Genomic DNA, 24,403 nt, shown 5'->3' with positions numbered 1-24,403 from the left:
GCACAATAGTTATTGTACTTGTGTATTGTTTATGTCTGTCGTTATTTTATGAATTTTTTTTTGTTAGACTGCTTAGAAATTTTGATTTGCGGTATACAAGCTTTAAAATAAATAAATAAATAAAAGAATAAAAGGACAGAAAATCTGCATGGCCCACTTCCCCTGATTTTCTGTGAAAGGAAAATAAAATCTATTTTAAAAAAATCTGTTATCATAGAAGATGAGGGGAGCTTTGCATAAAACCTGAGGCAAGCTGGACTGGTTAGGATAGAGGCTTGTGGAAGCTGCATAAGTGTGGAGGTGAATAATCTCTAGGGGCTATGTCAGAGGTGGAGTGGAGGGCATTTTTGGAGTGACTATATTGACTTTGTCTCACGTGTGTTCCTATAATCTCATTTCAAGTTGTCTCAAATAGATTTTTGTTCAATGAGGATTCTGAAGACCTGAAAATGCTTCCAGAGGCCTCAGGCATGAACGATCTTTACAAATGAAGCAAACAGTAACTTTGGCATTAATCATCACAGATGGAGAAATATATCACTATTTTAAAGCCACTTTTTATTCTTTCATGGGCTTAGGACAATTTCACACTATGCCCAGGAAATGAAAGTAAACAAGGAAATACATCTTTTCGTCTGTTCTTTTAACCTCCTCCACATGCATGGATGAGGAGTAGGAAGGATACAGTGAATATCAGAACTTCAACACTGAAAATAAAATGACAAAATCAAAACATTTCTGAAGCTGCCGAGACTGGCCATATCGCAACAGGCCAACCCACAGCACAATAAATATTGGACTGCATCATCCTCAAAACATGAGATGTAAAAGTTTAATATATCCTCTTTAAAGAAATAAAATCAGTGATCGTCTAAGCATTAAATTCTACATCACGAGGTACCATGGTATAAGGTAATGAACGGGAATGCACCTGAAAGGGAAAAAGTTCACACAGCAAGTTGTCTCCCATCCACACATTAATTTTCTTCAAATGAGAAGCACATGCAGAATGTGCTAAGGAGCCCAGGTGCTACATATTCTCTCCCAATTTGTGTCTATAGGGAAAATGCGTGGAGGCGGACATTCAAAGGACACCAAGCACCTGACCTAGGCATCTGAAATTAGATGAAATTTTAGCTTCTTAAATTGGACTAAGTTTAGATCTGCTATTGATTCTCCTAACTTTAGGTGCCAAGCACTGGAAATCAGAGTTAAGTTCATAACTTTCTTCCTCTGATTTGGCTCAACTCACTTTTCAGTACCTACCTTTAGGTTCTGAGCAGAAGCTAAAATTTCATTTATTCAGATCAAAGTGACTAACTCCTTCACTTAGGTGCTTAGATCCTTACAACATCTACCCCTTAGCATATAGTAACCTGCAAAATCCTGGAAACTAGTCTTAAAAGGTCCTTTTTATTAAAAAACAAAAACAAAACAAAAACAGTACTGCTTTTGTGCAATTATGCAGAAATACCATCATTCTCCATCCCAAGTAACTTACACATACAAAACCCATTCTAGACAGCAAAAGACGGGGGTGGGTGGGCTCAGTATCAAACCTTTAAATACAAGTGGCAAGTTATCTTGGACACAGTTTTCAAATAATATCACTGGAACCAATTTATCCCACCTATGATTGCCATATGCCACTGACTGCAAAGTTAACAAAAAAAAACCAAACAAAAAACCATCCCAGCTTCCAATGTACGTGGCATTGTTTGGTGGGACAAACTCTTAGTGGGTCCTGTTTTGCCAGCATAGGCTTCTCATTGTTGCGCCTCGCACACATACACACAACTAATTACACTCACCACTTCATGATAAACAGATACAGTGATGCTCTCAAACACTGGAATGCACAGGAACAGTAGGTTCCCTCTTTCTTCTAAGACCTACTGAGTGGGGAAGGGGACATGACTGAGTTACTGTATAATAAATACATGAGTACTCCTGTATGGACGCAGCACAGTGGGAACCTAGGCAGTCTGAGATGATACATCGAGAGGTGAGCGAGAGATGTTCTAATCTTCCAGGCTGCGGAAGGCGTTTTGCATGTCCTCAAAGAGCTGGCTGTAATCTGCCTTGATCTTAGCCTCTCCTTCTTTCACTGGGTCCTGAAATTTAGAAAAAAAACAAACTGAAGACTACAAGGGGTGGTTTTCAATGTAGGAAAAGCAATTCCATTCACAATATAGCAACCGGTGCAGACATGGTGGTATCATGTCTAGTTTAATCTAATTATGGATACTTATCTTGTATTTTCTGTGACTTTTAAAATTCACTTCCTTACCTACTCAGGAATGCTGCATGGGGAAATTTTGCTTCTGCTTACCCTGAGCAAACAATGGGATTTCTCTCTTTCTTTTTTAATCTAGCAGTTTCCTCCTGCTCCTTCCAGCTCAATTGGAACCAGGGCTGAAATCTGGCATAAAACTTCATCCTTACCTGAGGATTTTTTCCTCCTATTTTATATCTGTTCCCTCCCCCGCAATGTATCAAATCTGGTCATTGTAGCGACTGTCCCGGGACAGGGACTATACACCAGGACTCCTTCCAAGATCCTGCAATCCTGGGTCCTGAATCTCATCACTAGGTGTCACCCTTAAACAATTCGTAATGAACTCACAACTACTGTTATTGTCAGGCTTATAAATCCTCTCCACGTAAAACTACCATTAAACACCCCAAAATTAGAGGAATCTTGCACTTAAATAATCCAAATCACAACTGTTTTCTCCTCATGGGAAATTGTATCAGAAAAATAGTGTGCTCTTACAGTCGTCTGGCTCTTGCCCACAAAGGGCTGCAACCAGTTTCGTGTATATGGCACTCACAGTTACCTCGTTTACTCTTTCCCATCTATTTTATTTGCCACTAAATTTTCTTTAAAATTATTTCACCTCCCATTCGTGTTACCCTAATTTTAAAATCACACCCAACACTTCTCCTTCACGTGTTACAATATTTCTTCACATCCATATTCTAATTGTGCTTCCTTTGCTCTTTTATTAATCACTTGCACTTCTATACTTGCAGTTTTGCAATATCTTCTATTATTTATATATATATTTATTTAATTCTTTTATATACCGACCTTCATGACAGGTGTCATATCAAATCGGCTCCCACTGCTATTTTATTATGTATTCAATTCTCCGGTGAAGAAATATTGTAGGAGAAGTGTTGGATGTGATTTTAAAATTAGGGTAACACGAATGGGAGGTGAAATAATTTTAAAGAAAATTTAGTAGTAAATAAAATAGATGGGAAAGAGTAAACGAGGTAACTGTGAGTGCCATATACATGAAACTGGCTGCAGCCCTTTGTGGGCAAGAGCCAGACGACTGTAAGAGCACACTATTTTTCTGATACAATTTCCCATGAGGAGAAAATAGTTGTGATTTGGATTTTGGATTATTTAAGTGCAAGATTCCTCTAATTTTGGGGTGTTTAATGGTACCCTTAAACAATTACCACAACTCCCTTCTCCCAGGAGGCTGTGAACATTGTTTCCGCAGCATCCCATATCAACTCAGAGAGCAGAAGACCAGACTTGGGGGATCGAACCAGGGACCCTACATGGAAATATGCAGCACCAGGCCGAACTGCAGTTTGATTTGTCGTCCCTGCAAAGAGTTCCCTTGTCCCAGGACACCTAGAGATGGGGAACCCTGCTTCTTTTCCAGCCCAGAAATCTTCAGTACCATACTGACAGCAGAGCCAGTGTTTCCATTAGGCAAACTAGACTGTCACCTAGAACGATAAGATTTTGGAGCCGCAAAATACTAGCACTGTGAGGTCCAGAGGGGTGCTGTACCAGAGCTAATACGGCCAAAGAGAGAGTGCAGTCCTGGAGTCACTGTAGTGGATATGAGGGAGTGCTGGGCTGGAGCTTCTGTCAATAGATAAGTTAGGAAGGGGGTATGTGAATAACCAAAGGTTCACCTAGGGCACCAAATAAGCTTGTACCAGCCCTGACAGAGAGATAATACCCTGCCTGCTTGGTGTTCAGAGATATAGGGGCCAGCCTGCCTGTTCTTTTGTTCATTGTTGTATACGTACTTTGAACTTCATAGAGGATAGTCTGTACAGAATCTCGCCCATCTGCTCTCGTATGATGGCCCATGTGATCTTATTGTCACTTTGGGCAGTGGTCTCGACAGCACGACGGGCCATGTCATAAAAAGATATCATGTTGGATAGAATACCCACAGTCTTGTAGAAAGGGCAGAACCTAAAACAAACAAGAAAAATTACATTTTACTGAGTCATTCTGTGGCCTCAAAGAGAATCATGGGGGTGTCCTTTAGAACTACAACAAGGGTGCTTGCTGAGAGGCCCAGTCAAAGCACACACTAAAATGGTACAGTTAGTGGATGGATGTCTCTTACCAGCACAGTATTTGTCCACTGCTAATGAATTAAGGTCCTAATGAATGTTTTGATTCCTCCCCCTCAAAAAGCAGACGTTGCTTACCTGTAACAGGTGTTCTCACAGGATAGCAGGATGTTAGTCCTCACATATGGGTGACATCACAGAATGGAGCCCAATCACGGAACACTTTTGTCAAAGTTTCTAGAACTTTGACTGGCACCTACTGGGCATGCCCAGCATGGCACTAACACTGCAGTCAGCAGGGGTCCCCCTTCAATCTTGTTTAAAGCTACAGGAAGTGCCAAAAAATAAAATAAGAAAAAGTAACGAACCCAACACCGTGGGATGGAGGGCGGGTTTCGTGAGGACTAACATCCTGCGGTCCTGTGAGAACACCTGTTACAGGTAAACAACTTCTGCTTTCTCACAGGACAAGCAGGATGGTAAGTCCTCACATATGGGTGAATACCGAGCTGAGGATGTCCGAGAAATGCACCAAATGTACCCAAGATGTGCAATAGGCACAAGGACTGGGGTGAAATTTGGTAAAGGGCATCCTGAACCCTAACGGGCAGGCGGAAGGGTGTTGGTATGTCAGGTTGCAAAAAGGTTGCGCAAGACAGACTGGTCGAAGATGGAATCTTGTCTAAGCAATAATGGGCTGTAAAGGTATGGAGAGAACTCCAGGTGGCAGCCCTGCAAATGTCAGGAAGCAGAACAGAGCATAGTGTGCTACTGAAGTCGCCATGGCCCTGACAGAGTGCGCTTTAACACGGTCTTGAAGTGGAATGCCTGCTTGCTGATAGCAAAAGGATATGCAGTCCGCTAACCAGGAGGAGAGAGTCTGCTTACCCACAGATTGACCCAATCTGATGGAATAGAAAGCAACAAACAATTGAGTGCTTTTCCTGTGGGCAGCTGTACGGTCTAGATAGAATACTAGAGCCCGTTGGGGTAACATGTACCGAGGACGCCATGTGTCCTAGCAGAATGAGGAAATGGCATGCAGTTGAATGATGTTGAGATTGTAGCTGGTGTGCGAGAGAAATGAGAGCGAGAGCTCGTTGTAGAGGCAGAAATGCCTTTGCTTGCAAGGTGTCCAAGTCTGCCTCTATGAATGATAAAGTTTGAGATGGGACTAAGCAGGATTTTGTGTAGTTGACGAGAAATCCTAGCGAAATCAGAGTGTGTCAAGTAAGACAGGGGCGACAGAGCAGCTTGCTGAGTGGGAGCCCTGATCAACCAATCGTCGAGATAGGGGTAGACGTGGACACCTTGAGTCCTGAGGAATGCTGCTACTACTACAAGGCACTTGGTGAAGACTCGTGGAGCAGATGCCAGGCCGAATGGAAGCACTTGGTATTGATAGTGCTGTGGGCCTACCAGGAATCGCAGAAATTTGTGATGAGATGGAGTTATTGCGATATGTGTGTAAGCATCCTGGAGGTTTAGAGAGCAGAGCCAGTCTTCTCTTTGCAGAAGGGGCAGGAGGGAACCAAAGGTTACCATCTTGAACTTTTCTCGTTGGAGGTACTTGTTGAAGGCCCACAGGCCCAGAAGTGGATGAATGCCACCCGACATTTTGGGGATTAGAAAGTACCGGGAATAGAACCCGAGTCCCTGTTGGGAATAAGGCACTGGTTCGATTACTCTGGATCGAAGGAGGAGGGAGACTTCCTGATCCAGGAGTAGTGAGTGGTTTGATGTTCCCCATGTCAGCCGAGGTGGGGAATCCAGTGGGATGGAGAGAAAGTTCAGGTGATACCCTTGAGAGATTATGGCTAGGACCCACTGGTCCGAGGTGATTGTGAGCCATATGTTGTTGAAATGACACAATCGACCTCCCACTGGTACATGCAGCAGTGGAAGCTGGCTGCTGTTCTCTATGCAGGAGTCAAAAACCGGAAGCAGGGCCCGGCTGAGGAGCTGCTTGTCGTTTTTGCTTACGAGGTTGTCTGGACTAGGCCTTTTGGAAAGGCCTTGTAGAGCGAGCTCTAGATGGTTGTGGATAGGACTTCTTTGGATGATAGAACAACTTTTTGGAGTCCTTCCTAAATGGTTGTTTGGTCGAATATTCAAAAGGCATCAGAGAGAGTTGGCGAAGGGTCTCATGATGCTCCTTGAGTTGTGCCACCGTTTGCTGGATCTGTTCATCAAACAGATTGTCTCCGATGCAAGGCAGATCAGACAATCTGTCCTGGACTTCAGGGTGCAAGTCCGAAGGCTTGCCAGGCCCATCTTTTTGCAGAAATAGCAGCTGCAGAAACCCTGGAAGTGGTGTCGAAAATGTCATAAGAGGACCCTATTTCATGTTTCCCCGCTTCAAAACCTTTGTGAACTAGGGCTTGCAGCTGTTCCTGGAATTGCTGAGGGAGAGACTCCGCAAAGTCCTGTATTTGCTTGAATAGGACCCTGTTGTACTGGGTCATATAAAGCTGGTAAGATGCGATCCAAGAGATAGCAAATGTTGCTTACCTGATGTAACAGGTGTTCTCACAGGACAGCAGGATGTTAGTCCTCACAAATGGGTGACATCGAGGATGGAGCCCACCACGGAAAACTTCTGTCAAAGTTTAAACAGAACTTTGACTGGCCCCTACTGGGCATGCCCAGCAAGGCACTGACCCTGCAGCCAGCAGGGGTCTCCCTTCAGTCTGATTTTCAAAGCTACAGGCAGTGCCTAGAAAGTAAAAATAAAACGAACCCAACACCGCGGGGAGGCGGGCGGGTTTCGTGAGGACTAACATCCTGCTGTCCTGTGAGAACACCTGTTACATCAGGTAAGCAACATTTGCTTTCTCACAGGACAAGCAGGATGGTTGTCCTCACAAATGGGTGAGTACCGAGCTGAGGATGTCCCGACTTGCACCAAATGTATCCAACAGTGTGCAGCAGGCACAATAAGTGAGGAGAAATTTGGGAAAGGGCATCCGCACCCAACCGGGTAGGTGGAAGGGTGTTGGTACATCAGGTTGGAAAAAGGTTACGCAAGACAGACTGGCCGAAGATGGAGTCCTGTCTTCCAGCCTTGTCCAAACAATAATGGGCTGCAAAGGTATGGAGAGAACTCCAGGTTGCAGCTTTGCAGATGTCAGGAAGCGGCACCGATCGAAGGTGTGCCACTGACGTCGCCATGGCCCTCACAGAGTGTGCTTTAACACGGTCTTGAAAAGGAATGCCAGCTTGCTCATAGCAAAAAGAAATGCAGTCCGCCAACCAGGAAGAAAGAGCCTGCTTACCCACAGGTTGTCCCAACTTATTAGGATGGAAAGAGACGAATAATTGAGTGCTCTTCCTATGGGAAACTGTACGGTCTAGGTAAAAAGCCAGAGCTCGTTTACAGTCTAGGGTATGCAGGGTCTGCTCTCCAGAGTTGGAGTGGGGCCTGGGAAAAAAGATAGGTAGTATGATGGATTGATTGATATAAAACTCAGAAACTACCTTAGGTAAAAATTTAGGGTGAGTGCGGAGTACCGCCCGGTCCTGCAGGAGCTTAGTGTAAGGCGGATAGGTAACTAGGGCCTGTAATTCACTAACCCTGCGAGCTGAAGTAATAGCCAAAAGGAATAACACTTTCCAAGTGAGATATTTAAAGTCACAGGAGTGCAGAGGTTCGAAAGGAGGTTTCATAAGACGACCAAGAACCAGGTTAAGGTCCCAGGATGGGGCCGGAGGACGCAAGGGCGGCTTTAGATGGAGTAAGCCCTTAAGAAAGCGTGTTACTAAGGGTTGCACTGAAATAGGATTACCCCCAATACCCTTATGGAAGGCGGCTACCGCACTGACATGCATTCTGATAGAAGAGGTTTTAAGACCTGATTCAGAGAGATGCCATAAATAGTCCAAGAATTTGGAGATTGGACAGGAAAGGGGATCAAGGGACTGAGAAGTGCACCATGATGTGTACCTTTTCCATTTGTATGAGTAAGACTTTCTTGTGGAAGGCTTTCGTGAAGCTATCAGGACTCGAGAAACGGAATCTGAAAGGTTGAAAGGCTGAAGGACTAACCTTTCAACATCCATGCCGTCAGGGACAAGGCTTGGAGGTTGGGATGGAGGAGGCATCCGTCGTTTTGAGTGAGCAGATGCGGGTCCTTTCCCAGAGGAATGTGCCTGCGGATGGAGAGATCCTGGAGTATTGGAAACCAAACTTGGCGTGGCCAGTAAGGTGCTATCAGGATCATGGTTCCTCCGTCCTGGCGTAGCTTCACGAGAGTCTTTGACACAAGAGGGAGTGGAGGGAATGCATAGAGCAGACCGGTTGTCCACTTGAGGGAGAATGCATCCCTCGGCCGAGAGTGCTGGCTCCGAATGAGAGAGCAGTAATCGTCCACTTTGTGGTTCTGAGGGGACGCAAAGAGGTCTATGCGGGGAGAACCCCACTTGTGAAACAGAGAGGTCGCTACCAGAGGATTGAGTGACCACTCGTGTGGTTGGAAGACACGGCTCAGCTGGTCTGCCAATACATTGTCTACTCCCGGCAGGTAAGTGGCCCTGAGGTACATGGAGTGGGAGAGGGCTTCCGCCCAGATCTGCGCAGCTTCCTGACACAGAAGGAAGGAGCCTGTGCCTCCCTGCTTGTTTATGTACCACATGGCCACTTGGTTGTCCGTCTGGATTAAGATTATCTGATGAAAGAGATGATCTTTGAAAGTGCGGAGCGCATAGCGGATTGCTCGAAGTTCCAGGAAATTGATCTGGTGTTCGGCTTCCTCTTTGGACCATAACCCTTGGGTTTGAAAGTCGTCCACATGGGCTCCCCAACCGATGTGAGAAGCGTCGGTGGTTAGGATTACTTGCGGATCCGGGGAAGAAAGGGTAAGCCCTGAAGGAGGTTGACCTGAGTCGTCCACCAGGTTAAGGATAGGCGCAGCGCTTGTGTGACTGACTATGGAGGACAGAGGCTGAAAAGCTTGAATCCATTGGTGTCGTAGAGTCCATTGTGTTACTCTCATGGCTAGTCGGGTCATGGGAGTGACTTGAACCGAGGATGCCATGTGCCCTAGGAGAATGAGGAACTGGCGAGCCGTGGCAGTGTTCTGAGACTGGAGCTGGCGAGCCAGGGACATTAGGGTGTGGACCCTCTGAAGAGGAAGGTAAGCCTTTGCCTGTAAGGTGTCCAAGTCTGCCCCAATGAAAGATAAGGTTTGAGACGGGACTAAGCAAGATTTCTCGTAATTGACGAGAAACCCTAAGGAAAGGAGTGTTTGAATTGTCAATTTTAGGGAGGATTGAGCTATCTGTTGGGTGGAGGCCCTGATTAGCCAATCGTCCAGGTATGGGTAGACGTGGACACCTTCCTTCCTTAGGAATGCTGCTACCACTACGAGACATTTGGTAAAGACTCGTGGGGCAGAAGCTAGACCGAAAGGGAGGACACGGTATTGATAATGGTCGTGGCCTACTAGAAACCGCAGATATTTGCGATGGGATTGTGTGATCGCAATGTGGGTATAAGCGTCCTTGAGGTCGAGAGAGCACAGCCAATCCCCTCTTTGTAGCAGAGGGAGCAGCGCGCCTAGGGTTACCATTTTGAACTTCTCTTTTTGAAGGTATTTGTTGAGGGCTCGAAGGTCCAAAATGGGACGTAGTCCCCCTGATTTCTTTGGTATTAGGAAGTATCTGGAATAGAATCCCTTGCCTCGTTGAGAGGGAGGAACGGGTTCTATAGCATTTGATTGCAGAAGAAGGGATACTTCCTGTTGTAATTGAGCCAAATGGGTGGATAGACTCCACGCTTGAAGAGGTGGGGAGTCTGCCGGAAGAGTTATGAAGTTGAGGTGGTAACCCTGTGCGATAATTGTTAGCACCCACTGATCTGAGGTGATCTGCAACCAAGGTTGTAGAAAATGGTACAGTCGACCTCCTACAGGGATGTCCGGAAGAGGGGTTTGGCATGTGTTCCCTACAGGGGAGTCAAAGGCCAGCCGCAGGCCCAGGAGGAGGGGCTACAGTAGGCCTTTGTTTCCTAGGCTGACGCGGCTGAGGCCTAGTAGAGGATCGAGCTGGACGAGGCCTGGCCGATGGAGGGTAATAACGGCGTGGTCGAAAGAATGACTTCTTAGAGTCTTTCTTTTGCGGTTGCTTGGAGGTCAGCTCAGGTGGGACAGATGAGAGTTGTTTCAACGTCTCATGGTGGTCTTTCAACTCCGCCACAATCTGCTGAATTTGCTCTCCAAACAAATTATCGCCTAAGCAGGGTAAATCAGCAAGACGATCCTGAACCTCTGGGCGAAGGTTGGATGATTTTAACCAAGCCCAACGTCTGGCTGAGATGGCTGTGGCTGAAACTTTTGTGGAAGCATCGAATATGTCGTAGGCAGTCCTAATCTCGTGCTTCCCTGCCTCAAATCCCTTGTGAAGAAGGGCTTGAAGCTGCGGTTGGTATTGGTCTGGCAACGTGTCAGCATAGTCTTGCATCTGCTTAAGGATGGCTCTGTTGTACTGAGTCATGTAAAGTTGATATGAAGCTATGCGTGAAATCAACATAGCTCCATGATAGACTTTCCGTCCAACACTATCTAGGAACTTCTTGTCCCTGGTAGGTGGGGTAGAAGAGTGTGGCTTAAGACGCTTGGCCTTCTTCTGCGCGGACTCAACCACAACAGAGCGATGATCCAGTTGAGGTTTTTGGAAACCTGGTGCTGACTGGACAAGGTAGGTGGAGTCAGCTTTTTTGTTAACTGGGGACACTGATGAGGGAGATTCCCAGTTTTTCTTGAGCAGATCCAAAAACACCTGGTGTATAGGGATGGAAGCGATGATTTTTGGAGCATCCAGAAATTGAAGGAGTTCCATCATCTGGTGTCTGTCATCAGCTTCAGATTGTAGTTGAAAAGGTACAACTTCTGACATCTCTTTCACAAAATTAATGAAAGATAGATCCTCAGGAGGAGATCTTTTTCTACTCTCTGTAGGAGATGGTGGCGAAGGCAAATCTGTGTCAGAAGATGTATCATCATCATCACCCCAGGTATCGTAGGGATCAAGTGGGGTTTGTAGCCCTGATGGACCTGGCTGAGGCTCTGAAGGCATCGATGGAAACCGAGGTGGAATCGGTGCCGTAGGTGGAACCAGAAATGGCATCGATGGCTTCGGTGCTGCCGATGGAATCGGTGCCTGGCGTGGAATGGATGAAACCGAAGGATATATCGGTGGAGATATACCAGAAGGCACCGATGGAACCACCCCGGAAGGGGGAATCCGGAACGGTGTTTCTCCTGCCGATGAAAATCCAGTCGGAGACGGTGGTGTTGTCGATGGTACTGGAATCACCGATGGAAGGGCCGTCATGAGCGCCTCCATGCGGCTCAGTAGCGGTGCTAGCGCTTGTATCAACGGCTCGGTGGTCGGTTCCCTCCTCGGTGGCGAAGCCGGTGCCGGTGTCTGTGGCGGCACTGGAACCGGTGCCGGAGATGGTGCCGATGGAGGTTGCAATTTCTTCATCGCTTTCTCGATGGCCTCCTGGACCAGCCGGTCCAGTTCTGCCCGGAGACCAGGGGTAACCATACCCGGCTCGACGGGAGAGGGAGGCTGAGGCAGGGCCGGAGGGACCACCGTAACCGGTGGGATCACGGCCCCCGCACCCCGGGAGGGTGAGGGTTTCCTCGATGCCGGCGAACGAGACGTGGAGGGTGTCCGGTCTGTTCGCGGCTTCTTTGTCGGTGGCTCGGCTTGAGCAGAGGTCGATGGCTGTGGATCCTCGACAGGCCGAGACTTGTGCCGTCGATGGCGGTGCTTTTCCTTCCGATCCCCTCGCCCATCCGGGGAAGGGACGGGAGTCGACGGCCGAGAAGCGATCGATGGCGGACGGTCACCGGAGGGTTGACGATGATGGTACAACTTCGACGGTGCCGGTTCCGATGACGTCGATGCTATCGATGGCGTTGGGGTGGGTGCATGGAAGAGGAGCCCCATCTTCTCCATCCTGGCTTTGCGACCCTTGGGTGTCATTAAGGTACATTTGGTGCAAGTCAGGACATCATGCTCACTACCCAAACACATTACACAAACCCTGTGGGGGTCTGTGATGGACATAGTCCGGGTACAATCCGGACAACGGCGGAACCCCGTTGCCATGGCCTGAAGCCAAAATTTAGGCTGGGGATCGGTAAGTGCCAACAGGCCTCAAGGGCCAAAATCGACGGTAGTCGATGGAAAAAGGCAAAAAACTTACCGGGTTCCGTAAGATGACTAAAAATTTGTCGAAGGGAGACCCCTGAGGGGCAAATTTTCTTAGGAAATTAACTTCCAAATTCCTGTCAGGAACGTGGTTAGAGAGCTCCTTTCACCGCGTGGCAACTGCTGCGCGGAAAAAGAAGACTGAAGGGAGACCCCTGCTGGCTGCAGGGTCAGTGCCTTGCTGGGCATGCCCAGTAGGGGCCAGTCAAAGTTCTGTTTAAACTTTGACAGAAGTTTTCCGTGGTGGGCTCCATCCTCGATGTCACCCATTTGTGAGGACAACCATCCTGCTTGTCCTGTGAGAAAAGCATTGATCCCTGGAAGACATGCCGACCAATGGCATCCAGGAATTTCTGCTCCTTGCCTGGAGGGAAGGAAGAATGGGGCTTTGAGTGTCGTGCCCTCTTTTGGGCAGATTCCACCACCACAGATTGGTGATCCAATTGAGGTTTTTGGAACCCTGGAGCTGACTGGACCAAGTATGTGGTATCTGCTTTCTGGTTGACTGGTGCTACCGAACCAGTAGGCCGCGAGGGGCAAACTCGTCGGGAATGGACCAGAATCGGGTAAAAAAAACTTACCGGAGTACCGCGGAAGCAAACATTCAAGAGGGGGACCCCTGTGGGGTATGAAAGTTTGTAGTAATTCCGTGAGGAATATTCCTGTTAGGAATCTCTAAGAGCTCCTTAACCCACGTGGCTACTGCTGCGCGGAAAAAAGAAGACTAAAGGGAGACTCCTGCTGACTGCAGATTTAGTGCCATGATGGGCATGCCCAGTAGGTGCCAGTCAAAGTTCTAGAAACTTTGACAAAAGTGTTCCGTGATTGGGCTCCATCCTGTGATGTCACCCATATGTGAGGACTACCATCCTGCTTGTCCTGTGAGAAAAAGGAAAATTAGTTTCTTACCTGATAATTTTCGTTCCTGTAGTACCAAGGATCAGTCCAGACACCTGGGTTGTGACTCCGCACCAGCAGATGGAGACAGAGCAAAACTTGTCGGGCACCCCTACATATAGTAAGGCGCCACCCACAGCTCGTCAGTCTTACGTAATGTCAAAGCAAAAATGGAAAAACTCCACTAACTAACTATACCGCCCGAAAACTCCCGGGCCGACTCAAAGAACCCCCAGCTGGATCAGAACTCCCCAAACCAGAGGTCCAACCAACAGATAATAACAAAAACCAGCCCAACCGAGCGGACTCTCGGCAACAAACAATACACTTACAGATTACGAGGGCGGGAGCCTGGACTGATCCTTGGTACTACAGGAACGAAAATTATCAGGTAAGAAACTAATTTTCCTTTCCCTGTACGTACCAGGATCAGTCCAGACACCTGGGATGTACCAGAGCTGACGTTTACTGAGGGTGGGAACCAGAGAGTCCCGCTCGCAGCACTCTCTCTCTCCGAAACCCCCAGAATCCATGCCCCGGACATCCAACCGGTAGTGTCTAGCAAAAGTATGCCAAGACCTCCAGGTCGCCGCTCTGCAAAATTCTTGCAGCGACACATGTGAAGATTCCGCCCCGGAAGCGGCCTGAGCGCGTATGGAATGAACCCGAAGACCCACCGGAACAGCCTTCCCTTTCAGTATGTACGCTGAAGCGATGGCTTCCTTCAGCCAATGAACAATCGTGGCCCGCGAAGCTGCCCCTCCGCGCTGTGGACCTGACCATAGAACAAAAGATGGTCCGAAACTCGAAAAGGATTCGTCACTTCCAGATAACGGAACAGAAGTCTGCGAACATCTAGCTTCTTCAACCATTTGGCGTTAGGAGCAGAACGCTCCCCCTCCGGAAAAGCGGGCAGCTCAACCGACTGGTTCAAAAGAAAGCTGACACCACCTTTGGGAGGAAGGAGGGAACCGTCCTTAAGGAGACCCCCGAATCAGAAAAGCGGAGGAATGGCTCCCGACAGGATAAAGCCTGCAATGCTGAAACTCGTCTCGCCGATGCAATAGCCACGAGAAATACCGCCTTAAAAGTGAGATCCTTTAGCGTCGAACGCTTGATGGGCTCAAAAAAAGGTGATGTACACAGCGCCGAAGGAACCCAATTGAGATTCCAGGACGGACAAGATGACGTAGAGGAGGCCGCAAAGCTTAGCCCCCCGAAGGAAAAGTGCCACATCCGGATGATGTGCCAAGGATATGCCGTGTACCTTACCCCTGAGACAACCAAGCGCCGCCACCTTGACCTTGAGAGTACTGCTAGACAGACCTTTTGTAAGACCCGTCTGGAGGAAAGCGAGGACATCCGGCCCCGCTGGCAGTATGGGATCTACCTTCCTGGGTTTACACCAATCCTCAAAGATCGCCCACACCGAAGCGTTTCCTCTCAAAAACCAGGCCGCGAGACAGAATTGATCCGCGTCCTCCAAACAAACGGGCCGTTGCCGCAGAAGGGCCGCCGCCCCTCGCAGTCTGAGGGGAGGCCCTCTTGCCAACTGCAGGAGATCCGCGAACCAAGGGCGCCGCGGCCACTCGGGTGCCACCATGATCACCTCCGCGGGATGCATCTCTATTCTACTGAGGACCTTGCCGATCAGTGGCCAAGGAGGAAACACGTACAGCAGCACGTCTGTGGGCCAAGGGAGCACCAGGGCATCCACCCCCTCGGCTCCCCTTACTCTTCTTCGACTGAAGAATCTCGGGGCCCTGGCGTTCTGAGCGGTGGCCATCAGATCTATGTGTGGTGTTCCCCACCTCTTGCAGACCAAGTTGTAAGCCATCTCCGGCAGCTCCCATTCCCCCGTGTCCAAGCGATGGCGGCTGAGGTAATCCGCTTGGACATTGTCGACTCCGGCGATATGGGATGCCGCAATCTCGATGAGATGTCTTTCCGCCCAGACCATCAGATGACTCGCCTGTTCCGCGACCGCCCGGCTCCGTGTTCCTCCCTGGCGATTGATATACGCCACCGTGGTTGCGTTGTCCGACAACCCTCTGACTGCCGTCCCTCGAACCAATGGGAGGAAGGCCTGCAGGGCCAATCAAACCGCTCTGGTCTCCAAGCAACGGATGGACCACTGTGATTGAGCTTTGGACCACTGTCCTTGCACCGAGCGGTCCAGGCAAACAGCCACCCCCCGCCGGATAAGCTGGCATCTGTTGTGACTACCGTCCAGGCCGGCATGAGCAGGGATACCCCACGCGTCAGATTGTCGGAGTTGAGCCACCATGGTAGACTGGATCTCACCTATTCCATGAGTGGGAGTGGCCGGTGAAAGTCTTCAGACACCGGACGCCACCGGGAGAGCAATGCTGACTGCAAAAACCGCCGATGGCCCAGGGCACTATCGCCAGCGTGGACGCCATGGACCCCAACACCATCAGATAATCGCAGACCTGAGGACACCGCAGGGCCAATAACCGGCGCACCTGACCCTGAAGCATGTACACCCGCTCCTGGGACAGACATACCCTGCCCTGCTTCGTGTCGAACAGTGCTCCTAGGTAATGCAGCGTCTGGGTGGGAACCAGGCGGCTCTTGGCAAGATCGATCACCCATCCGAGTGAGCGCAAGAGTTGCAGGACCCTGTAGACCGTCTGGCGGCATTGGACTTCTCGGATGAGCTAATTGTCTAGGTAGAGATGTACCAGTAAGCCTTCCCTTCGGAGCGCGGCAGCGACCACCACCATGACCTTTGTAAGCGTCCGCGGAGCGGTGGCGAGACCGAAGGGGAGCGCCGTGAACTGATAGTGCTTGCTCAGGATACAGAAGCGCAGAAACCGCTGATGAGCCGGCTGAATGCCGATATGAAGGTAAGCCTCCGTGAGACCTAATGACGCCAGGAATTCGCCCGGGCGCACCGCTGCGACCACCGACCGAATCGTCTCCATTTTGAAGCGTGGAACGCGAAGACACTTGTTGACCCCTTTCAGGTCGAGTATGGGTCTAAAAGTACCCACCTTCTTTGGCACGATGAAGTAGATGGAGTACCGTCCTCGACGGTGTTGCCCCTGTGTTACGGGCACTATCGCGCCTAGGCCTCCTAGCAGATACAGGGTATCCTGGACTGCCGCCTGTTTGCTGCGCCCCTTGCAAGGCGAGATCAAAAAGCTTGTCCACAGGGATACGTGCCAATCTAAAGCGTAGCCGCGTCTTATCACGTTGAGGACCCATTGGTCCGTAATTATTCTGGTCCATTCCCCGTAAAAACGCTCCGGCCTGGTCCCTACGTTTGAAACTGCCAAGGCTAATGGCGCCGGCTGTAGGGAATGGACCGTCCGTATCTCATTTGGGAGGCTTTGGACCCGACCCCGCCGAGGGACCGTCTCGCCTCCCAAACTTTCTCCTACGAAAGGACTGAGACCATGTCGGAGGCCTCAAGGATCCCGAGCCGGCCCGGTACGAGGGCCCCGACGATCTCTGCGGTCGTGACTTTCTTGGCCCGATTTCGGCGCCTGTCCCCAGGCAGCTTGAAAACCCCGTTGTCACCGAGCGACTGCATCAAGTCGTCCAATTCCTTACCAAACAGCAACTTCCCTTTGAATGGAAGGGAGTCCAGGTGCCTTCGAGGACCCATCCGCTGCCCAATTTCTGAGCCTGCGAAGACGGCGCGCTGACACCGCCGAGACCATGGCCCTGGCCGACGTCCGCAGAAGGTCATGCATTGCATCTGCACTATACGCGATCACCGCCTCTAGGTGATCCGCCTGCACTGACTCTTCTCCAGATAGGCCAGCCTTGGCCTGAAGCACCTGAGCCCCGCGCAAAACCGCTCTCAACGCAAAGTTACTGCAAATAGCCGCGTGGACTCCCAGGGCCGACGCCTCAAACACCTTCGTAAGCCGTACCTCCAGCTTCCTATCCTGTATGTCTCGAAGGGCCGTGGCCCCCGTGACCGGAATTGTGGATCGTTTTGTCACAGCAGATACCGCTGCATCCACCCTGGGAAATCGAAGGAGTTCCAGCGCGTCCTCTGGCAACGGGTAGAGCTTGTCCATAGCTTTACTCACCTTCAGGCTCAAGTCCGGGGTATCCCATTCCCGGAACAGGATGTCGGTCGCCGAGAAGTGGAATGGAAAAACCACCGCCAGTCCAGTGAGGTCCAACAGCACCGGATCCATTTTGGCATCTGGTTTAGAGCCCACCGGCGGGGCATCCACTCCTACTTCCTGCGGGATAGCCGGGATCAGTGGCGCCAGCTCCTCTTTCCTAAACAAGCGAACCACTTTCGGATCGACCCCTTCCACAGTTGGCGCTCCTTAGGCGTTCCCCGGATGCGCCACCTCTTCACCGACGGGAGCTCCGGGGCCTCCCCGTCCGGTTCCTGCTCCGCTGCTGAGGTCGAATCAGAATCGGTGCCCTGAGGGAACCCCCGCAGCGGCCGGCGCTCTCTGGGCGGGTCCGCGGGCCTCCGAGGGCCCTCCCCCGCCCGCTTCTTCCGTGGCTCCAACGGTCTGTCAGAGCTCCCATGTCTTCTCCTCTTCACCCCAGACTTCCTATACATTAAGATTTAATGCAGCAAGCCTGCAAAACGTGAAGAAAAGGAGGCCTCGGAATCCGTGGAGCCTCCTCCTGGCTCTGACAGTCCGGCGAATCTGGCCCCCCCCGGGGGCTCGCTGCTGTGGAGAAAGCGCGGGAGGCCAAATGGCCTCTCCCGCAGCTTTCCTCGCGGCATCGCGGACCGATGCCAAGATGGCCGCCGTTCCCGCGCTCAGCGGGAACGGATCAGCACTGTCACCTGCGGCCGCTGAATCGCGCGGCGGCGATCGCGGCAGCCGGGGTCGGGCCCCCCGACCGCCCTCGGACGGTCCCTCACCGCCCGAAACACAATGAAAACAGATGCCCGATCGCGAGACTCGCGAGCGCGCCGAGCCGCACGCGCGGCAAGAGGCCCCTCGCGGCATGCTCCTGCCTGCTATCGCCCGCGGCCGGGAGAAAAACAAGTGAAAATTTTAAACAAAAAACGGCGAAAATAAGCGGCGAACACACAAGAACCACGGCGCCCTCCCCCCCGACGAACTCCGAGTGAGGACGGGCCGCCGCACAAGAAAATAAAACTAACACAGTTTTTTTTTTTACAACCTGCCGCTGGCCCTGGTCCTGATCCTACTTTTCCAGCGGGGGTGAGTGAACCGGGCTCCCCGGTGTCACCCCCGACGCTGCTGCCAGATAGGCCGGGTCCTCAACCCCAGCAGCGGCCTCAACCAGGGGGGGGGTGGTCCCCTCAGAACCTCGCGACCCCCCTGGGAGGCTTCCAGGACCCCTAGCTGAACACTAAAATAAACCACTCTCACCTAAAATAAACACCTCTCTCCTAAAGGAGTGATTTTTTTTTTTTTTTTTTTTTTAAACTCCCCTGACTAGCTAACCACTAACCAGGATCACCAGAGACTGTGGGTGGACCTGCCCCATCTGCTGGAGACAGAGTAAGACTGACGAGCTGTGGGTGGCGCCTTACTATATGTAGGGGTGCCCGACAAGTTTTGCTCTGTCTCCATCTGCTGGTGCGGAGTCACAACCCAGGTGTCTGGATTGATCCTGGTACGTACAGGGAAAAGTGTATTATGGGTCAATACAAAAAAATAAAATAGAATTAAAAATTCACAAAAATAGGTACACAGCTATACCGGCACATAAGCTACCAAAATTACCTAATCAACCAAGAAATATGAACCCCAAGAGCTACATGGAATATATTATATATATTTCTTTATGTATAAATTTGGGCCTTTGCCGGAGATTTGCTGCCTTGTTAAAGGTCCTTTTTAGAGGGCCAAAACATTGTCATTCTGTGTAAAGTTATTATTAAATATTATATTTTGCATGTAGATCTTGGGTGCCTGGTTCTATGCTGGTCTGATAAATATATGTCTACATGCTTTCTTGTGGGAAAAGATGATTTGGAGGTCCAGATGTGGTTCCAGACATAAGATCCTTACACCTCACCTTTGGTAATATAAAACACTGTGTTCCACCATAAAGCAGTAGCAGGACTAAAAGTTAACAAATAGCAGATCTTAGCCTGACAAATGATATGGGGTGTAAAGTTCACTGCCTCTATTGGGAGGAAGAAGGAACCAAGTACTATTCTTGGGGCAATACATGCTGGGTGGCCAAAGATGGAATATGGTTGAGACCGCACCTTCAAAAGGATATAAACAAGATGGAGTTGGTCCAGAGGGTGGCTACTAAAATGATCAGTGGTCTTTATTCTAAAACATATGGGGACAGACTTAAACACTAAACATGTATACCCTAGAGGAAAGGTGAGATAGAAGAGATATGCTAGAGACATTTAAATATCTCAAAGGTTTCCATGCACAGGAGGTGAACCTTTTTTCAATGGAAAGGAGGCTCTAGAACAAGGCATCATGAGATAAGTTGGAAAGGGGGTAGACTCAGGAGTAATCTTAGGAAATATTTCTTTAAAGAGGGTGATGGATGCATGGAACAGGCTCCCAGTGGAATATGGTGGAGACAAAAACAGTATCTGAATTCAAGAAGGAATGGGATAAATACAGGGGATCTCTAAGGAAGTGATGGGAATTATAACACTAAATTAATTGGATGGAAAAGCAGACTGGATGGGTCTTATGATCTTTTTTTGCCATCATTTTTCTATGGATGAGCTATTCCAATATCAAATGGATATTTTGTTAGCTGGTTTAAGGCTTAACCTTCCTATAGAGAATAGGCTTGGTTTCAGTTGCTTCTAGTTTGATGCACCAAGGAATTTACTGGACTTGGACCGGTGCTTTTCAATATATATATAAATGATCTGGAAAGGAATAAGACGAGTGAGGTTATCAAATTTGTGGATGATACAAAATTATTCAGAGTAGCTAAATCACGAGCATACTGTGATACATTACAGGAGGACCTTGCAAGACTGGAAGATTGGGCATCCAAATGGCAGATGAAATTTAATGTGGACAAGTGCAAGGTGTTGCATATAGGGAAAAATAATCCTTGCTGTAGTTACACGATGTTAGGTTCCGTATTAGGAGCTACCACCCAGGAAAAAGATCTAGGCATCATAGTGGATAGTACTTTAAAATCGTCGGCTCAGTGTGCTGCAGCAGTCAAAAAAGCAAACAGAATGTTAGGAATTATTAGGAAGGGAATGGTTAATAAAATGGAAAATGTCATAATGCCTCTATATCGCTCCATGGTGAGACCACACCTTGAATACTGTGTACAATTCTGGTCGCCACATCTCAAAAAAGATATAGTTGCGATGGAGAAGGTACAGAGAAGGGCAACCAAAATGATAAAGGGGATGGAACAGCTCCCCTATGAGGAAAGGCTGAAGAGGTTAGGGCTGTTCAGCTTGGAGAAAAGACGGCTGAGGGGGGATATGATAGAGGTCTTTAAGATCATGAGAGGTCTTGAACGAGTAGCTGCGACTCGGTTATTTACACTTTCGAATAATAGAAGGATTAGGGGGCATTCCATGAAGTTAGCAAGTAGCACATTTAAGAGTAATCAGAGAAAATTCTTTTTCACTCAACACACAATAAAGCTCTGGAATTTGTTGCCAGAGGGTGTGGTTAGTGCAGTTAGTGTAGCTGGGTTCAAAAAAGGTTTGGATAAGTTCTTGGAGAAGTCCATTAACGGCTATTAATCAAGTTTACTAAGGGATAGATTTTAAAAGAAGCGCGATCAGCCTACTTTTGCTTGCGCATCAGACTCAAGCAAAAGTACGCTGGATTTTAGTAGATACGTGCGGAGCCGCGCGTATCCACTAAAATCCTGGATCGGCGCGCGCAAGGCTATCGATTTTGTATAGCCTGCGCGCGCCGAGCCGCGCTGCCTCCCCCCGTTCCCTCCAAGGCCGCTCCGAAATCGGAGCGGCCTCGGAGGGAACTTTCCTTTGCCCTCCCCTCACCTTACCCTCCCTTCCCCTACCTAACCCACCCACCCGGCCCTGTCTACACCCCCCCCCTTACCTTTGTCGGGGGATTTACGCCTCCCGGAGGAAGACGTAAATCCCCGCCCGCCAGCGGGCCTGCTGCGCGCCGGGCCGCGACCTGGGGGCGGGTACGGAGGGCGCGGCCACGCCCCCGGGCCGTAGCCACGCCCCCGTACCCGCCCCCAAAACGCTGCCGACACGCCCCCGGAACGCCGCGACGACCGGGCCCGCCCCCGACACGCCCCCCTCCGAGAACCCCGGGACTTACGCGAGTCCCGGGGCTCTGCGCGCGCCGGGAGGCCTATGTAAAATAGGCTTCCCGGCGCGCAGGGCCCTGCTCGCGTAAATCCGCCCGGTTTTGGGCGGATTTACGCGAGCAGGGCTCTGAAAATCCGCCCCTTAGGGAATAGCAACTGCTATTAATTTCATCAGTAGCATGGGATTTTCTTAGTATTTGGATAATTGCCAGGTTCTTGTGGCCTGTTTTGGCCTCTGTTGGAAACAGGATGCTGGGCTTGATGGACCCTTGGTCTGACCCAGCATGGCAATTTCTTATGTTCTTACTGTTTTATTTTGCTGATATATTACATTAATTATAGGAAAATTGGTTCTCACATTGCTAATTTTCATTCCTGTAATACCACAGATCAGTCCAGACCAGTGGGTTGTGCATTCCTACCAGCAGATGGAGTCAGAGAATAAAAACTTCTGGGCACTGCTACATAACCGAGAGTGCCACCTGCAGTCCCTCAGTATTGGCCTGTACCCAAGCCCAAACAACTAACCTTATTAAAGAGAGAAGGGGGTTGGAGCCCAAAATGCAACAGCCAACCCCTCGCCCGTAACAGAGAAAACAAAAAAACCACTAGACCACCTCGGAACCTGCTCCTTCAAGAGTATCTGCAATAGAACAAAATTGTTTCTTCAGGAAAATATCACCTCTCAAGGTAGTCTTTTGGAAATGGGGGTGGGCCTCTGGACTGATCTGTGGTATTACAGGAACGAAAATTAGCAGGTAAGAACCAATTTTCCTTTCCTGAACATACCCAGATCAGTTCTGACCAGTGGGATGTACCCAAGCTTCCCTATACTGGGTGAGAACCCGAAAGACCCGCATGCAGAACACTCTCACCGAAGGACGATTCATCGTGCGCCCTAACATCCAAATGATAATGCTTGGTGAAAGCGTGAAGAGAGGACAAAACCGCCGCTCTGCAGATTTCTTGTGGTGACAGATGCGGACCCTCACCCTAGGAGGTAGCCTGGGCCCTAGTGGAATGAACTCTCAGACCCACGGGGATGTGATGCCCTCGGGCAACATAGGCCAAAGAGATAGCCTCCTTAATCCAGCACGAAATCGTCGCCTTGGAAGTCTTGTCACCCTTCTTAGGAACCCCGAACAAGACAAATAGATGGTCTGACCACCGAAGTCATTGGTAACCTCCAGATAGCGCAATGCACATCCAAAAGATAAAGCTCCTTCTCCTGAGGGGAATTTATTTATTTATTTAAGGTTTTTTTATACCGGCATTCAAGAACTCGTTCCCATCATGTCGGTTTACAGAAAACAGGGGTGCAAAAATATAACCAAAAACATAAATAAACGTGGAGAAGAGAAGCAGTTACAATTAACAAGGGCTAATGAACTGGGATTGTAAGAAATAAAAGAGATAGAGGAGGATAATTATATACAAGTGTACAATGTAAATAAGGAGTCCACTATATATACAAGAGAACAATCCCTGGACCACTGGGAATCCCTGGACCACTGGAAATCCTGGCAGATCCACTGCCCGATTGACACGAAAGGCAGACACCACCTTGGGAATGAAAGAAGGAACTGTGCACAGCGAAACTCTATCATTGTAAATCCTAAGGAAGGGATCCCGACACGACAAAGCCTGAAACTCTAAAATCCATCCTGCAGAATAAATGGCTACCAGGAAAACTGTCTTCAAAGTCAAATCCTTAATTGGAGCCCTGCCTAAAGGCTCAAAGGGGGCTCCGCAAAGCACACGAAGCACCAGGTTCAAACTCCAATCCAGACATAATGAGCGTACGGGAGGACGTAAATGTTTGACTCCCTTGAGGAACCGTGAAATATCTGGGTGCACTGCCAGCGACCGACCGTGAAACCTGCCCCTTAAGGCACCTAAGGCTGCAACCTGGACCGGATGGGAGTTGAAAGCCAAATCCTTAGCCAACTCCTGTTGAAGGAAATCCAACACCTGGAGAATCTCCGTTGACAGAGGATCCAAGGAGCACTGGCAGCACCATGTCTCAAACAACTTCCAGACCCTAACATAGGCCGTAGAAGTAGACTGTCGATGCGCCTAAGAAGAGTGCAAATGACCCGCTCTGAATATCCTCTCTATCGCAATCGTTGCCTCTCAAAAGCCAAGCCGCGAGAGAGAAGTGATCCTCCTGATCCGAAAATATGGACCCCTGACAGAGTAGATGCGGGAGATGAGCCAACTGCAGGGGACCTTCCAGCGCTATTCGCACCAGGTCTGCGAATCATGGAAGACATGGCCACTCCGGAGCCACCAGCACTATGCTGCCTGGATGTCACTCTATGTGTCAGAGAAGCCGACCGATGAGGAGTTGGGGGGGGGGCCATAGAGAAGAATGCCCATGGGCCATGGACACACTAGGGCGTCTAACCCTACCGAGCCCACCTCTTGACAATGACTGAAAAGCGTTCCGTCTTTGCATTGGCCCAAGTTGCCATCAGATCCAACTGAGGCACGCCCCCACCTGGTGCAAATGAGGTTACAAGCTTCGGGAGCTAACTCCCACTTCCCCAGATCGAGCTATTGCCTGCTGAGGAAGTCCGCCTGAACATTTTCCACTCCTGCGACATGGCAATTCCTTTGAGATGGCGCTCTGCTCAAGCGAACAAAAGCCTTGCTTCCAGCGCCATCGCGAGACTCCGTGTCCCACCCTTGCGAGTTGATGTAAGCTACCGTCGTTGCATTGTCT

At 49.6% G+C, this 24,403-nt stretch overlaps 1 protein-coding gene across 5 annotated transcripts in view; it reads right to left on the bottom strand.

The window, feature by feature from the left end:
* Window positions 1–537: 537 nt before the first annotated feature.
* Window positions 538–24,403, bottom strand: part of ATP6V1A (ATPase H+ transporting V1 subunit A) — a 132,033-nt gene continuing 108,167 nt past the window's right edge. For 4 of the 5 annotated variants that reach the window (XM_029579341.1, XM_029579342.1, XM_029579344.1 and 1 more), the window contains 2 exons: window positions 4,063–4,234; window positions 1,976–2,114 (listed from right to left, as the gene is read on the bottom strand). In XM_029579341.1, coding sequence (XP_029435201.1) covers window positions 2,022–2,114; window positions 4,063–4,234 — 265 coding nt within the window. In that variant the 3' untranslated portion in view covers window positions 1,976–2,021. Of the gene's footprint in view, window positions 2,115–4,062; window positions 4,235–24,403 lie in introns of all 5 variants that reach the window. The other variant, XM_029579340.1, reaches the window with a different exon arrangement.

The sequence above is a fragment of the Rhinatrema bivittatum genome, chromosome 15, assembly GCF_901001135.1.
Source record: "Rhinatrema bivittatum chromosome 15, aRhiBiv1.1, whole genome shotgun sequence".
Lineage (NCBI taxonomy): Eukaryota > Metazoa > Chordata > Amphibia > Gymnophiona > Rhinatrematidae > Rhinatrema > Rhinatrema bivittatum.
This window is presented reverse-complemented; position numbering and strand designations above follow the sequence as displayed.